This window comes from Mytilus californianus, unplaced genomic scaffold, assembly GCF_021869535.1.
Source record: "Mytilus californianus isolate M0D057914Y unplaced genomic scaffold, xbMytCali1.0.p SCAF_1, whole genome shotgun sequence".
Lineage (NCBI taxonomy): Eukaryota > Metazoa > Mollusca > Bivalvia > Mytilida > Mytilidae > Mytilus > Mytilus californianus.
In genome coordinates, this window is record NW_026262581.1 from 23,866,729 (window position 1) to 23,884,445 (window position 17,717).

The 17,717-nt window shown below is 31.2% G+C and overlaps 1 protein-coding gene across 1 annotated transcript in view; it reads right to left on the reverse strand.

Annotated features, from left to right (window-relative positions):
• LOC127717525 (cartilage matrix protein-like) overlaps window positions 1-17,425 on the reverse strand; it is a 49,624-nt gene extending 32,199 nt beyond the window's left edge. The window contains exons 1-4 of the mRNA XM_052223207.1: window positions 17,373-17,425; window positions 14,583-14,654; window positions 12,406-12,714; window positions 2,033-2,290 (exon numbers count right to left, since the gene is read on the reverse strand). Of these exons, the coding sequence (XP_052079167.1) occupies window positions 2,033-2,290; window positions 12,406-12,714; window positions 14,583-14,654; window positions 17,373-17,382 (649 nt within the window). The 5' untranslated portion in view covers window positions 17,383-17,425. The remainder of the gene's footprint in view (window positions 1-2,032; window positions 2,291-12,405; window positions 12,715-14,582; window positions 14,655-17,372) is intronic.
• Between the last annotated feature and the right edge of the window lie 292 nt (window positions 17,426-17,717).

Below are 17,717 nucleotides of genomic sequence, written 5' to 3' on the forward strand. Positions count from 1 at the left end.
TCATGTTTATACATGTCTTAAATTTAATATCTGACACATTGGTGTTTTGTGAACTTGGAAATAAGTTATTTGATAGAATAAAAATGTTTTGAGATTATCAAAATAAAAAATATCCCATTTTTACTATTAATGATTAAGTTTAAAAAAAAAGAAGATTTAGGATATATGTATAACCATATATAAAAATGAGACAGCAACCGAACAACAGAAAAATAAGAAAAAAAAACAATATAATTTTTTGTATCAATGTTATAATTTCCAACATGTCCAAAGAGTTCAATGTATTTTCTAATTGAAATAAAATACAAGTGGAACTCTTTCAGAACTTCAGAAGCTTAAAGAAGTGCTGTTTCTATTGTTGGCTTTCTGTATAATATATTGCAAATTCTTTTGAAAAATGGAATTTTATGGTAATTGCCTAAAGTTTTAGTATTGATCTATATATATATATAACTGGGGAAAATACCCAAATGTTACATAAATTGATTGTTATATAATATTAGAATAAGAAGATGTGGTATGTTGCTAATTTGACAACTCTCCATCAGAGACCAAAGGATGTGGTATGTTGCTAATTTGACAACTCTCCATCAGAGACCAAAGGATGTAGGAGGTTAGCAACTGATGACACTGGACAATCTTCAACAATCAGTAAAATCCATACCGCATAACTATTTTTATTGAAAATCATATGTTATTGCTACATGTATGCAAACAATTTTTTATTATCCATAACTTCGGATTTTATTGGTTCTTTTTCAGAAGGATTGAAATTCATCACTTAGAATAAAAGGAGAAAACACAGAAACAAGACCAAAATAAATTCAAAGACAAAAGTCAGATCAGTTATTATTTTCATCACTCAGTCAATGAATTGAAGTTCTATTAAATATCTAAAGATATCTAAACCACAATAATGACAATGTTCTGTGCTGAATGGCCAAAAAGTGGACTATACATTACGATCACACAATGCTGGATGATAAGAAACTTTTAATTTTTTGGGTGGAGGGATATCCTGAAAAAAAAAAATAGATTTATGTAAAAAGCTACTAGTATGTTAAGCCTATTAATAGAGTTTTCATTGATTTCAAATGGGAAAAAATTGTGTTTCAAAAAAGTATTCTAGAATTCATAAATAAACATATATTGATACTTACATTATCTGCTTTGTTGTTTAAAAGTTTAGTTTTGAACAGTTATAAAACAATATAATTGCATTAACATTTCCAAGGAAAAAAGATATTCAACTAAAAAGATTCATCTTAAAACAATTTACTACCAAACAGAATTCATTGTAACATACACATTTATTTACTGTATATTTATAATTTGAATCCCATAGGATTTTATTTTGTCCCATGGGATATTAAAAATCCCATGGGATAATTATAGTCCCATGGGATTTTTTTTGTCCCATGGGACAACAAATATCCCATGGGACTACAATTATCCCATGGGACCCAAAAAAATCCTATGGGATTTAACCAAAATCCCATGGGATAATGGTAAATCCCATGGGATTTGCCATATCCCATGGGATATTGAAAATCCCATGTTTTTCTAAATCAAATTACAAAATATATATAATAATAACAGCAGAAAAGCAATGAAATTATTGAATCCCATGTAATTCCGCACATTTTGGTTATATACACGACACTGTAGGTCTAAGGAGAGGCGGCGGCGGATTTGCAAATGAGTGTTTTGCAAATTAAAAGTTCCCAGTGTTAATACATGATATATGTTTTAAACCTAAAAAACCTAAACAACCAAAACAGTAAAAAACAGTGAAAACAAAAATTACCAAACATAAAACAAAAATAAAATAAAACAACAAAATAGTGTCGACTGACTTAGAACTTATTCATTATATATGACACCATTATTATTTTAATTATAATCAATGGTCTCCGAACAGCAGTAACATATTAAGTAAGTCCAATTGCTTGTATAAACATAATAATAAAAAATTGTTATGTAAACAAACAGATGAAAAACCTTGATGAACTATGAATCAAAATTAACATACTTGTGCACGCTTTCGATGCAAGACTGCTTTCAATTGACTTCAATGCACTGAAATCGTTGACTTTGAAATAAAAGTCACTATCTGGGTCATTAGCTATACCCCTCAGTTCTGAACTACTAATACTGCTACCAATCCCGATAGCGAATAATTTTATTCCACTGGCTCTGGCAGCATTTGCGGCAGAAACGGTTGCAGATGAAGAACTTGATTTTCCGTCCGTTACGATTATCCCGATCTTAGGAACATTTGGTCGTCTTCCTAAAAAAGACATAGTAATTTATAAGAATGTTAGTTAATTTTTAGTACCCTCACAAATTTCACTATGACTGGCAAAATGATTAAGAAATTTTTTGAACAACTAATGATGTTTTTTTTTCAGAATGTAACATAATATTTAAGAAGAGAAACGTAATACACATTTTGACTGCATTTAATTTATATATACAATGAGCCTGAAAATATTTATGATGACATTATTAAAGTTCATACATTCATTGAAAATTCTATCATTAGTAGTCTTGAATATTATCTTAAGGATGTTCGCTACTCTGTTTTAAAATAACAAGCTTTTTAAAAGACTGTTACAAATTGATTGAACATAAATATAGAAACTAAAAAAGCAGAAAAAAATGATGGGGCCGTGTGCTGGTTTTCGAGATATTATAAGGCACTGAAAATTTTGCGGGAAATAATTCTCTCTAGATTTTTCATACATTTAACATTGACACCTTTTTACTTTCAAAAACCATGAAAAAATAACAAGGATTTTTAAAAATTTTCAAAGATGACATTTCAAACTATATGTAATCAAATTAAGGAAAAAAGGAGGGGTTAGTGGGCAAAATTTTTAAATGGCACTTCATGGATAAAACCAGAGGATTCCGAATATCTGACAAAAAATCAAAAACAAGAGTAGCTAACATCCTTAAACGAGTTTATGTATTTAATTTCTTAATAAGTTTTTTATTGGATTAAAAAATCATAATATATATAATTACTCTACATATCAGCACAACAATGTTAAATCTGCAAATTTGCGGAAGCAAATTTTTGTTCTTCCCTCGCCGGGATTCGAACTCATGCTATTGAGATATTGAGACAACACCGCCTGCACTGTGTCCAGCGCTCTAGACTACTAGGCCGCCTAGACTGAACTAAAAACTCAACTTTCGGTGGTCCAGTGTTACCTTTCCTCGTCAGTATAATCTAGAGTTGTAACACAGTACATGATATATTAGGCATGAAGATGGAATTGATTGCAGATTAGCTAAATTATGTGTCGTAAAGGATCGTAAAATGCAGTCACAGAAATAATTATTTGTACGTATTAGTACGTCTTAACAAGTGACAACTCTACGACATATCGATCCATCTTCATGCCTAATATATCATGTACTGTGTTACAACTCTAGATTCAACTAAATTAACTGAATGTTTTTTTAGTTATTGCACTCTCCAGTCCCGCCGTGTGTCGCTTGTCATAGGAAAAGCAAAAAACGGGAGGAGCTTAGACCAGTGCTCTAACTTCCATCTCAAAAGTTTTTCACTGTCTACACTACAAAAGTCAAAAAGTCTGAAAAGACCAGTTTTTGTCTGAATTTGCATGAATTTTTACTCGACATTCTTAATTTGTCTGAATAATTTTTAAAAATTCTTGACATAGTATGAATTTGTCTAATAAGGTTCTTGATTTTTCTTGACAAGTGTCTTGATAGTATGAACATTGTCTTAAAATTTCTCGACACTTCCTGTATCATCTGATAAGAGTGTGGATTAGTCTCGACCAATTCTTGACTGTCTTAAATTTGTCTCGATCTGTCTTGACATATTCTTGACATTCTTAATAATGTCTGAATATGTCTCGACATATTCTTGACATTCTAAATAATGTCTGAATATGTCTCGACACATTCTTGACAGTCTTAAATATGTCTTGACACTATCTCAACAGTATAAATTTCGCCTGAAATGTGAACAGACTTATTTTGCACTGTCTATGACATTCTATTGCTGTTATATACTCCTTTTTATTATGGCTAAACTAAACTTTGAAGAATCAAGGATTAATATGGTATAGTAAGATACCCTTTTGGTGCAACTAAGTTGGAATACCCTGAATAATCCCCCATGTAATTTAATTTTGATTTATTTTTTATTAAACATTTAAGTAATTGTTTTCACTTGGAATATAAGTCGAAGGTATTGACAAACAGCATTTAGATTTTTGCCGTTCGCAAAACTGCCGTTCAAATTTGCTTTACTTAAATAGGTGTCTTGTATCTCTTTTGGACCCCACAATTCATCTTTTGGGTTTGTGTGGCTAAAAAAAGAGGGGGGGGGGGGGGCTTTCGTTTAAGTCAAAGAATTTGTTCCCATCTTGATTCAAAAACCTTATTCATTTTTTAGAACAACCCAAAAACATTTTTTATTCAAATTTGAGTGTTGAATTTTATAATTTTTTATCAAAAAAAATATTTGTGATAACTCCTTCCTGAAAAGAAAAAAATGTAATTTGTTTAGATCTATATTATGCATGTCTGTTTGAGAACCATTTCATAAGACCGATGATTTCTATAGAAATCATTGATGGGACCCATTATAAATACATTTTTTTTATTATTCCTGGAGTAGATAATAATTTTCTTTTAATCTTTGGGAATTATTCAATTTGTTTTTATGTTAAAATAATTAACTTCATAATTTTGATGAAGAAAATCCATTTCAATTCAATTTTTTTTTCATCAAAATGATGATTTTCATTTTCATCTATCAACAAATTTTTAAATTGTAGTGGCATGGTCGGTCAACTGATAAGTTGTATGGCTGATTACAGGTAAAGCAATAACTTCTATTTGACAGTTGCGTGTACTCTGGGGTGTGGAATACCTTAATTTTATGGGGAACATCCTGTCCATGTGTAATACTTAATATATATATTCCAACAGATGACATTACACAAATTTTTCTTCTGTTAAATGAATGACTTGTATATCATCATAATTTGCTATTTATATAAACCACATTTTGGTATAATAATTATTTACCATATCATTCTTGAATATTATGAATGTAGAATGAAATATGTCTACAGTATGATTGGTTTGAATCATTTAATTTATAAGATTTAGGAATCAAAATTTGTAATTATTTAAAAACCCACATTGAAATTGTTTTATATCAACACACCCACATTTGAATTATTTTATACTTAAGATTTCATAGCCATATTTGCATTTGTAAAAATATTTATATATTCAAATTTTCAATTATTTTACATGCCAAACTTTTATTTTTGTTGTAAAGAAGTGTAACTTGAAACAACAGTATATCATATAAAGAGAAATAAAGATTAAAGTTATATCATGAATATTGGTCATGATTTGTAAAACTCAGAACTGTCAAGTAAATTTAAGACACGATTCAAAATGTTCAGAATACGTCAAGCCATACTGAGAAAAAATAAGAATGTCGAGAATATGTCGAGAAATTTCAAGACAGTATTCAAATGTCAAGAATTTGTCAAGAAATTTTAAGACCATATTCAGAATGTCGAGAATATGTCGAGTAAATTTCATACAAATTTAATATAAATGAGAATTTGTCAAGAAAAATTAAGACACAAGTCATACTTTTGGAGAATGTCGAGTAAAAGTTCATGCAAATTAAGACAAAAACTGGTCTTTTCAGACTTTTAGACTTTTGTAGTGCTAGCTCCGCCTCCTTGGCCAAGTAAACTATGAAATCAATGACCATAAAATGTCCTAATAAATGTAAACAAAATGCATACACAACAATATATCAAAGAAATTTCGAGAAAAAAAGGGGGGGGGGGGGGGCTTACCCTAACACTAGCCAAACTTGTAAACCTAACCCTAAATTAAAAATGGTTCCCTATACATTGTACTTGAAACAAGTGAATGCTCGAGGAGAGCTACAAAAGGGAATAACGTAGTCTATAAACGAAGAGGCGATATTGATAAATTGATGGATACTTGTTTTTGTCGTAACAATATAAATATTCCAAAAGAATTGTCACCGAAATTTTAGTCGTTTAATTTCCTCCACTGAATGAATGAATAAAACAAAATGTAATAGAAATGACTATAAATTTCCCTACTGTTATTTTGGTTAGATACCTGTTTTTATCGTGTCGAAATTAATAATATTCTAAAAAATATATGTCACTGGATGTTTTTGGTGAGAAACAATATTCAATAACACGTAAATGGCTATCGAGCCTTAATTCCATGGCAACAATTCATTTAAATATACCTGTATCTGACATACATGTACAAATCCAACTGACATCTGCTGCATGTGTTAATTTTCTGGAAATCAGATATAGCACGGTAGGTATAGTGTCCGGCTATGATCGTGGTTTTTCGAGTGAATCGGTCCATTTTTTTCGAGTGTAGATAGGGTTTTTTCGAGTGATAAAACATGCAATCAGGTCAATTAACTGCTATTTCGTAATAGTATCATATTTTTTACTTGACTACCCAACTTATTTTGAATACTATACATGTTTTGAGCAACAAAAAAGCACAATTTCCTTGTATTTAACCAATAAATTCAGTGTTTAATATTGTCCGGGTTTTTTTCGAGAGCAACTGTGAAACTGTCCGGGTTTTTAAACAAACGGTCCGGGTTTTTTAACGAAAATTTAAATAAGGAAAAAGGTATTCTCCACTTTAAAAATGACTTTTCTAGTTTATAACTGTTATTTAATAAATGAAAATATCATATATTCTCAATAAATCTCCAAAACATATTACTACGTTGATCAAAATTAGCCTTTTTCAATTTAATGCAAATTTTCTGTTCGGAAAACGTTCTACCACAACTTTCCAGTATTAAATTAGAAATTATTGGATCCTTTATAAAAAGGTCTTTAGAACATAGTGCAGGGGACTCATAATCTTTTCAACTTCATTTCATGGTACTTTTGTTGTCACAATTAATAATATTTTTCGTGGTGAACCCCGGAGTTTTTATACGGGACGTATTATGGTATACCGTTGTCCGTCCGTCCGTCGTCAGCATGTCGGAAAATAACTCAAAAACGCTGTAAACTTCGGTGAATTGTTTATATCTATTGAGGTATCCTCCCTTTCGAATTTTATAAATTTTAGATTTTACGTTTCCGAGAAAGGGAATTTTATTAAACAAAACTAGAGGCTCTAAAGAGCCTGTGTCGCTCACCTTGGTCTATGTCCTGCAGTGAATATTAAACAAAGGACACTCTCCAACATTAAAGACAAGAATAGATTTCATGAAAAAATTCTCTGTTTTGATGATGGTGACTTGTTTGTTGATCTTACTTTACTGAACATTCTTGCTGTTTACAGTTATCTCTATCTATAATGAACTTGGTCCAGTAGTTCCAGAGGAGAAGATTTTTGTAAAAGCTAACGGACGACGACGACGGACAACAAAGGACGCCAAGTGATGAGAAAAGCTCATTTGACCCTTTTGGGCCAGGTGAGCTAAAAAGGGGTGATTTTTTCTGTTTTCGGACAATATTTTTAAAGTGCTTTGAGGTGTTTTCATGAAACTTTTGTGACTGGTTTATATAGATTAAGGTAACCTCCCTTTAGTTTTTCATAAATTTTGATATGTCATTGAGAAATTATTTATAGGTTTCATACTGAGTGAGATTGGATATCGCTTGATATCAACTCTCGTTATTTAATTCAAATAGTAATAATAAACTCGCTTTCGCTTGATATCAACTCTCGTTATTTAATTCAAATAGTAATAATAAACTCGCTTCAGCGAGTTTATTATTACTATTTGAATTAAATAACGAGAGTTGATATCAAGCGATATCCCATTCGCACAAGTTGGTAAACCTATATGTCTTATGGTCAACACTCTCATTGTGTTAAATTAAAAATTCCACGAATCGTTGGTGTAGTATTTTCCACACGAAATGTACATCGTCGTAACCTTTGAAGGTCGTCAATGACATAACGAATAGCCAATGGAAATGCCGTAATATCGTCATATAATGCTGGATAAGCAAATCAAATTAACTCATATTTTCGTATCACTTTTTCGTATCACACTCCGATACGAGAAATGTCTATTCATGCAAGAAACAGATGATAAGCCACAACCATAAGAGAATGAACATTATTCTTTGAAAACGGGACGAGTGTATCATGCGCCCATGGCGCAGCTGCAGCTGTTTATTAAAAAAACGGAGTAAGAAACCTACTGGACATCAGAGAAGAATCAGAAAATGCTATGTAAAATAAAATTTTCTACTAAAAGAGGTCTGCCCCCTGCCCCCAAATAAAAAAATCATTAATGACAATAACAAAAACATACACACATACACACACTTAATCCGACCAGTTTTTATACCCATTGACAATAAAATTGGAATTAAATTTCATGTATAGTTAACAATGAAATGAATAGTTCATCAGCTTAACACACTACTATGTACGTACGTCTATGCTTACATAGGATTGTTGCCATCATGAATATATACTGTACATGTAATTTATAAGATGTGACAAACAACAATATAAACAAATGAACGATACTTGTTTATAAAGTGTAAGTGTTAGTACACCATTATCAAACTGACGAATGCATTGGTTTCGTGCCTTAAAAAAATACATAATTTGAACCCTTTTTTGTTGTTTTTAAACGTAAATACACGTACACATAACATTTTAAGCTATAGGAAATTTGTATAATCACTCGATAAAACACGGACGCACTCGAAAAAGCCCGGACTGCTCTCGAAAAAACCCGAACACACAGAAATAAATTTAGTCTTAAATTGTCGTTTTCAATGCAATAACAAGAATTTTTGTAAAGTGTCTGTATATCTAAGGATTATATGGATTCCATGTATGCATTTCCATCGACATTTGCATTGGTATGTGTATAAAAATGGCTTTGTTCTGTTTTTTGGAATAAAAGCATTGTAAGGCTAAATTCAACTTTTTTTACGAAAAATGATGTCGAATTGATAATATCTTTTTATCGCTAATACTAACACACCTTGTATATCCAAGTGTATATAAAACTCAAGCTTCTATATCACGTTTTGTCAGAAAGGAAGTCTGTTTGTTTACATTTTTGATCATATTCACCCGAAAAAAAGTGGTCACACTCGAAAAAAAACCGACAACATCACTCGAAAAACCACGATCCTAGCCGGACACTATACCTACCGTGTATAGTATCACACCACTATTTGTTTGACATATTGAAAAGTACAGTAAAGTTTTAATTATTGGTCAGAATTTAACCTTTGACGTGTGTCATAGCCCATTAATGTTACAAATCATATATAGCCACGCCTTACTTATTAACATATTTAATCCACTCAAAGCTACGCTTTTCGTGAATAAAATACGTTAATTCGCAAAAGGCGTGCTATATACATAACATCCATCTGGTTCTTGCAACGTTTAGTTTACATAAGTTCCGTTGAATAATTGAACTGCATATCTGGTATGAATAACTCATGAAAAGCTGATTGAATGATATTTGTATATTAAGTCGCAATACACTATTATAACTATTAATATTGTAGTGACTTTTAAAGGTGCATTAGCTGTCAATTCATGTTCACCGATTTGACTCAAATTCTCATATTTGATTTATAACATACTAAAACGTATATAAAAATTACAAAAAGTCTAAAATAAACTACAAACAATTCATAGAATCGATGATATGTGACAGAATTTAGTGTGTATTCTAGTCTTGATGCCATTTAATATCTCCGTAAAATGCTGAGGGTCTTTGACCCAGTATAAATATATGTATATCTATAAATAGACAGATAAGATACTGAATACTGTTCTAGGTCTGTTTGATTTCATGTCATATATTTAAAAAAATATGAAATCATCGTTTATACCTATTATAGAATGATTTTTTTGTGGATCGAATCAGTCAACGAAATGGTCCACCCTTGTTTCACTTTCAAAGTTAATTGTAATGATACTCTTTTCTTTTGAATAGCCGAACAAGCCTAGTACATTTTGTACATGCGTGCAACAATGAAACCTATCTCCAGCTAATGGTTAAATTGAAGTTCACATGAATACGGATTCAAAAATAGTTGAATAATTGGCTTGAAAATCATTAATCAATCAGCGATGTTTTTGAGCTTATTTTGACAAATTTCGACCAAACTGACTGTATGTAACGTAATATTATTTAAGAATTTTGTTTTTAATTACGCTTAAAATGAATAAATCGTATTTAATTTTTTTGTCATAACCGTAGCTAATGCCCCTTTTACTGTTAAGGATAGTTCCATAATCACCAAAGAGTACTCCAGTTCAGACATTTTCGAAAAGTCATCTACACGGACACTTATACCGACACCGAAACCTACACTGACTAAAATAGAGGGACCGTATCAAAATGTCAAAATACACTAAATGATTTATAACTATATTAACGAGGTAAATTATATTTAAAAATAAACGCAAAAGCCATATATTTTTAATATGGCAACCCTGCAAATAGGATGGATATCCCATAGAAGAAAAAAAACTCCCCTCGTAAAACTTTCTTTCAAATTGACTCAGCAGATGTAGAAAAATATAAATATATATATAAATTCATTATTCGTTAGTTGTTTTTTTTATAATTATTCGTTAGTTGGTTTTCTATAATTTTTAATTCAAAATCTGAGCTAGAAACACAAAGTGCTCTCATCAGTTTTGGAATTCTTTTAGTGATGATTTGTGATATTCCAACTGTGTTTTCTTCTAATTGTCGATTTATACTGATTGATCTTTTTCAAGCAGTAAATTACTTTCATGTAGTTTTTGGGGTAAAATAACCAAAATGGGTATTCATCTTATCAAGAGAAAATCGGGTACACCGTTTTACGTTCAAGCCTGTTTGAGTTTACTGTTTTGTCCTGAATACGTATAAAGCAAAAATATTGATACATCAGTCTCGCTTCAGATTCATTTTTTTTTATTTATTTAGGCTACATTTGATATTATAATAACATTACACACTCACAGAACCAAAAACAGGAAATATATTAGTCAAGTGAAATACCTTTCAAATGTTTAAACTAGAAGTGTATTTCTTAGTTGTATTTTGTTTTACTTTCGTTCACTCATTTTTTAGTGAAAAATTTAAGCATATTAATTATTTTATTTATGAAATGTATATTAAAAAAAAGTGGGACACATGTTGTTCACTAACTCCTCCTTGGATTTATACAAAAAGTCCATGACTTTATAAGTGGATATTAAAAATGCATAACTGAAAAAAAAACATTTTTGTGTGTGTAATCTAGGTTAATTATTCTTCAACCTCTGCAAATGTTTAGTCTGCCCTTCCACATAATACTTAAATAAAGTTTTTTTAATGTTTTTATTGACTTTCAAAATTTCCCCCTGACAACCAACCAGACAATAGTTTTTAGTTGACAAAAGGCCCAAAAGTACATGAGATGCTTTATAGCTAGTAGATACATTTGTTTTTCAAAACACAACTGTCATGTAAGGATCGTAATTATGCCAAGTGGATAAATTTATCGGTTTTCAAGAGCTAAGTTGACAGCACGGGTCATCCTGGCTTCCATTTTCACGATTGAAAAAATTAATCGACGTAGCGGGTTATTTTAAAGTGTGTACCACATTTTTTATGTTATTTCGAATAGACAGAAAAAATATTACTGTCATTTCTTATAATTTAATTCTAAATTCCATTTTAAACCGGAGTAAACCATGAAAAAACGTTGAAGACGTCACGGTCACATGACAAAATTATGTCTATGAGCTGATAAACAAAACAACGTCAGCCAATCAGAAGACGCGTTACATCCAAAATTAAATTATTGAGAGATGATTTTGACGAAGTAGAATCCTGACTTTCTGTGGAAAATTCTACTAATTTACACAAAGCCTTCACCCTTTTTTTAAAAAATATAATATGAAGATCGGTCAGTTCTCAGCTTCTAAGCAGAGCCAATAAATCAACAAATCATTGAAAATATTTTTTATACAGTATTTAAAGTGTAAATTATATATATATATTTTGTTATAATTGCCTGTGCTCATTATACACCTTGAGATGACCCCACCTAAAATGTTACCTGTAGCCCTAGCTATAGGTGTAAGCGTCAGTGTCGATAAGTTTTCGAAAATGTCTAATAGGGATCTAATGAAACTGATACATTTATGTATGGGTATATTCGGATATTGTGCCGAATTTAAATTAACAACATTCCTTCTGCATCCGTCATACAAGAAATTTTATTAACAAATAAACATGCACAAAAGACCGTTTCACCTATTTTATAAAATATGTTGCTGACCCAAACAAATGTATGAAAATATCAACGTACATTTTCAGAATATTCAAAATATTACCGTATGACGAAGAAAAACTTGTCCCAGTCATGCGCTGTATGCCAGAAGACGTGTATGTATTTCCACCTTTTAGAAATGAAATGGTTTTCACGGCATTAAGCAATTGTGTTTTTGACTGGTAGGAGTTCAATTTAATTTTTGTATAAGTAGTATGCGCATAGATGTCAACGCCTACTTGCACTTCATCTTTACCGATGGTAAAGATGTTTATAACATCTTGTACAAACTTTAACATCAATTGCCAGTTTGATGCCCCGACACTACCAGAGGAATCTAACACAAACACTACGTCTGCCCTTGCACCACAACCTGTGAAGAAAAAGAATTGCTCTCAACAAACCTTTGAAGTCATTTAAAATGTATCAAGTTGTCTTGTTGTGCGACCGACTTGATTATGTTTGCTCACACATTTTTTATCAATATAATGGAATTATATGCGACTGCAATACAAGTGAGAAGTTTAGCTAGCTATAAAACCAGGTTTAATCCACCATTTTCTATATAAGGAAAAGCAGGTACAGAGTACCAAGTCAGGAATATGACAGTTGTTTTCCATTCGTTTGATGAGTTTGAGTTTTTGATTTTGTCATTTGATAAAGGACTTTCCATTTAGAATTTTCCTTGGAGTTAGGTATTTTTGTTATTTTGCTTTTTCCTACCTTCATTGATTCATATGTCGGACCCGAGTTACTCGTCAATTGTTGTCTAACATGTATCTGAATGCGTTTCTTAATTAGAGAATTTGGTGCTGGTGGCAGATATTTGATACTTTCTGTTTGATTAATTCATATTTTTTATGTATACTTAAGTTATTTGTGTTGTCGAGTTGCTGTCTCAATGATTTTCTTTATTTTCAGAAGATTTATTAGTCGAAACAATCAAAGATGAGGTATTAGACTTTCAACGACTGATTAACTGTTCCTTTTCTTCGTTAAGGTAAAGGAGTAGTTTCCAATTAGGTTTATATTCAACCGTAGAAATTGTTGAGCAATTTCCGTTCGGTAGTCCTCACATTTTATAAGTGAGCATCCATTGGATGTTTGATGTGTACTGATTGATATTTCAGTCTTAGGTGCATGATTTTTTTTATTAGTTGTTATTGGCTTTGAACTAGCTGTCAGTAACTGCGAGTACTCCCAGATCTGTACTTTTTGTTGTGGGGATGTGTAAGTACCCTGCCACGTCAACTCTGTGATTTTGTTACTTGCTTTTGCTTTGTATCTATCTGATGAGTTAAGCCCTTTTTAACTTATTTTTACAGTTTGTTCACATGTTGTACTGTCCCAGGTTAGGGGAGGGTTGGGCGCCCGCTAACATGTTCAACCCCGTCACATTCTGTATGTGCCTGTCCCAAGTCAAGAGCCTGTAATTCAGTGGTTGTCGTTGCTGTATATCATATTTGTTTTTCGTTCATTATTTTGTACATAAATCAGGCCGTTAATTTTCCTGTTTAAATAGTTTTACTTTTTTCATTTCGGAGCCTCTTATAGCTGTTAATGCGGTATGGGCTTTGCTCATTGTTGAAGGACGTACAATAACCTATAATTGTAAATTTCTGTGTCATTTGGTCTCTTGTGGATTGTTGTCTAATTGGCAATCATACCACATCTTCTTATTTTTATATTTATGATAAATTGCAGGTTTTTAGAATAGTTTTCATTAAAGTAGCTTTGGCTGCTGGCTTTGATCAAACTATTTTTTTTGTATATATATATTCTTTCTCTTGGTTTGCGCGGTTGTTGGATAAGGGTAAAAATTTAACCTTCCTGCATAAAGCGTCTGAGTTTATACTGACTGGCTTTGATAAAAATATTTTTTGTATATTCCCGATTTGTTTGCGTGATTGTTGGATAAGGGTAGAAATTTAATCTTGTAACAGGTCAGAGAGAGAGAGAGATACTTTTCCTACGCAAAGCGTCTGAGATTATATCTTTTAAAAGGACGTGACTGCGTATTTGTACATACCGCATAACCAAACGTAACATAGTGCATATTCTAACGGACACCAATACTCGACAGGGGTCTTAATGCTAGATTGGAGAAGCCAGAGTTACCATCTTTGTTGATTTTGTTTTTACTTGTTAGGGAATAATGGTTGATGCATGTATGTACTGTTCAATGTTTTGGTGTTATTCTTTTAATGTATTATTTCCCCGCCAAATAAGGTATGTACAAACCTTTTGTTTTCTTAGCATCAATAGTAGGTGTTACTAACAGACACAAGAAAACGGTTAATGATATCTTCGTACCTGTAACAAATCAAATTAAAATACAGAAATAAAAACATTTAAAAAATATTTGGTATTTTATTAAAGGTTAGAATTAACTACATGTGCAATTAAAAATGCTATACTTCTTTTTTACATCAATTAAAAAAATATTCATATTGGATATCATATGAATAAAAAAATTACGGAGGCTTGCAAATACAAATTACAATTAATATTTATGTATATCTACATATTGATTACGTGTATATGGGTAAAGAAGAAATACCTCTATAAAACAAGGGATACAGCGATGCGAATGAGATATAGTTATTGTATATCGATCTCACCTTACTTTTGTGGCAAAACAATTTCCGCCGAGAAGTCTTTCTTTGATTTTAAAATTAAAATTTATTTATTGACTTTGCATCCGTATAAGTTAGAGTAACTCTCCATAATTCTTGAAATCATCATTTCAAAATTCACTTCAACTGCAATGTGTTCCTGCTTTTCGAAAATGATGTTTGATTACGTGTCTTAGGGTCGGATTAATTTTACGGGTCAAAACTTTGATGTTTTATAATTTTCCAATAAGGATGAGACAAGATTATTTATTTTTATGGGAATTGAGGAATTTATTTATTTTGATTCTTACTTTATTTATCTTTTTTTTGGAATGGTGGTGGGGTAGGGGGGAAGAGGGGTTGGGGGGGGGGGGGGGGTACATTTTTATTTGGTTTTGTGATATTGGTGTTTTGCATACTATGCATTTTGCATTTTTCTTTATTATCATTTGTATTGTGAATTTCAACATACCCTATCTTCTTCAATCTTCTATTTTTTTTTTATAAAACTCAATACAAGGGGTATGCCGGATTTGTTTCGGAAAAATAGATTGTAAAACTTAAATTTCTGTCTTTCTTTTAGAAATAATTCATTGGGACTTGTATTAATGTTGATTCCACCACGGGTTGAGCTTTTATGCAAGATATTCGAAGAGCGATAGAGTGCGAGTATGATTGAAACAGTCCAAACAAAAATGACATTGCAGATTAGCTGACATACAAGATATTTGTATTTAAAGGGGCATTAGCTAAGAGTTAGACAACAAAATAAAAATACGTTTCTTTTTATTTCAAGTATTAATAAAAGAGGGGTTTTAAAATACTATTTCGTTATAAGCAGTTAGTTTGAACCAAATTTGTAAAAATAAGCTCATAAACTTCGCTGATGTATTATTCACTTGCAAGTGAATAATTCGACCTCATATGAATCGTATTCATGTGAACTTCAATTTAACGCATTACCCGGAGATGGGTTACGCATATTATAAGCGTGTTCAGCTATTAAAAGGAAATGGGAATGTCAACATTGAAAGTGAAACAAAGGTGAACTATTTCCTTGACTGATTGGATCTACAAACAATCATTCTTATACAGGTAAAAACGATGATTAACATTTTGTTTTAACATATAACCTGAAATCAAACAGACCTATAAAAATTGCACATGGTCGCTATTTATTTATGTTTATATTTATGTTTATATCGGGTTATATGACCGTCGGCAGCCTTCGGACGGAGGTCATCTCGATGATTGATTAGATGGCGTCTGGGCTAAAATACCCACGAAATGCTAATATGTATTATCGCGTTCATGCATTGTTAATTATTTATTTTAGACTTTTTGTAATTTGGATATACATTTTAGTATGTTATTCATCAAATATGAGAATTTGAGTCAAATCTGAGAACATGAATTTGAAAGCTAATGCCCCTTAAATCACGGGTGTGTACTCAAAGCGTTTGAAGAACGTCATATTAGAATCAATATCCGTATAACTCACAGTATTTTAGATTTTGAATGAATAAAAGTTTTCGTTATATTAGGATTAAATAACATATGAATATAGTCATTTAAAACAAAGTTTCTACTGAATTTGAAATCCTTTATAAATTTTGTGAATTGAATTAAAAATCTATACCAATCATTTGTGATTCAAGATGAATAGTCTCGTTATGCCTTTTCAAAATTGTTGTGCTCTGATGATTAACTTGGATAAAAAAAATATCAGCTGAACCTTTTCCGTTCGGCAGTATAATTAGAGGTCGTCCGTTTGATAATACGAAATATATTCGTTCGCAGCCATATCCGGTCAGAATTTGGACTTTTAATTCGATGCCTGGTGTAGGCAGCAAGTCACGTTCTCTGCGCATTAAACAACTTTGGCCTGGTTGCAAGGCAAATGTTTACCCCTTAGTTTTCACCCATTACAGCCCTGCCGACCCACTTATTGATTTGTCCTCGCCTTAAATATGCATGAAATATTGCATCTGGACGTTAGGTAAACAAGAACTAACCAACCAAAATTACATTAAAAAATGTTGAAAAGAACTAGGACCCAAAATTCTGATAATGTTAATGTTATGTGCGTTTTCAGCATTTTGATGTGAACATTTTTTTGTCCACTTTAAATATTAAAATAGATGCTTAAATTGTTTTCAATTGGAAAAAAACTCTACAAAGGACCTTTCAATAGATCTATCCTCTTCCTGACGACAAAATATAGTATCATCATCTATCCGATACAGGTTCTTTTAAAGTAGAGTGAGGTTTTAACGTAATATTAATATAAGATAAAATAATATAAAATGATATCTAGAATTTTGCTGTAAATTCTATTTTTCAATGCGGTTATCAGTGTTTTAAGACTCTCAATTAGCTATTATATTATTTTAATGTAAAAAGACAAGAATCTTACCAAAATACATGTTCTTCGATATTGGAATTGCTGGCGAAAACGTGTTGCATGAATTAAAACGAAACTAGACACTTGACAAAAAGAGAATTACACTAGTTACACGCAACAATCTACATGCATTGATTTTTTGTTGTGAAGAAAATTACATATTTTAAACATCTATATTTTGAAAGAACATTTTGTATCTAATTCAATATTATGATTTTGAACAGGAAGCACATTTAAATAATTACTTTTCAATTAATACCTGTCTAAATCCTTCATATTACGACCCTTTATTTGTTATTGTATGTAAAAATATCTATGGATATTTGTTTTACATTGGGACACATGCGTACATTGTTT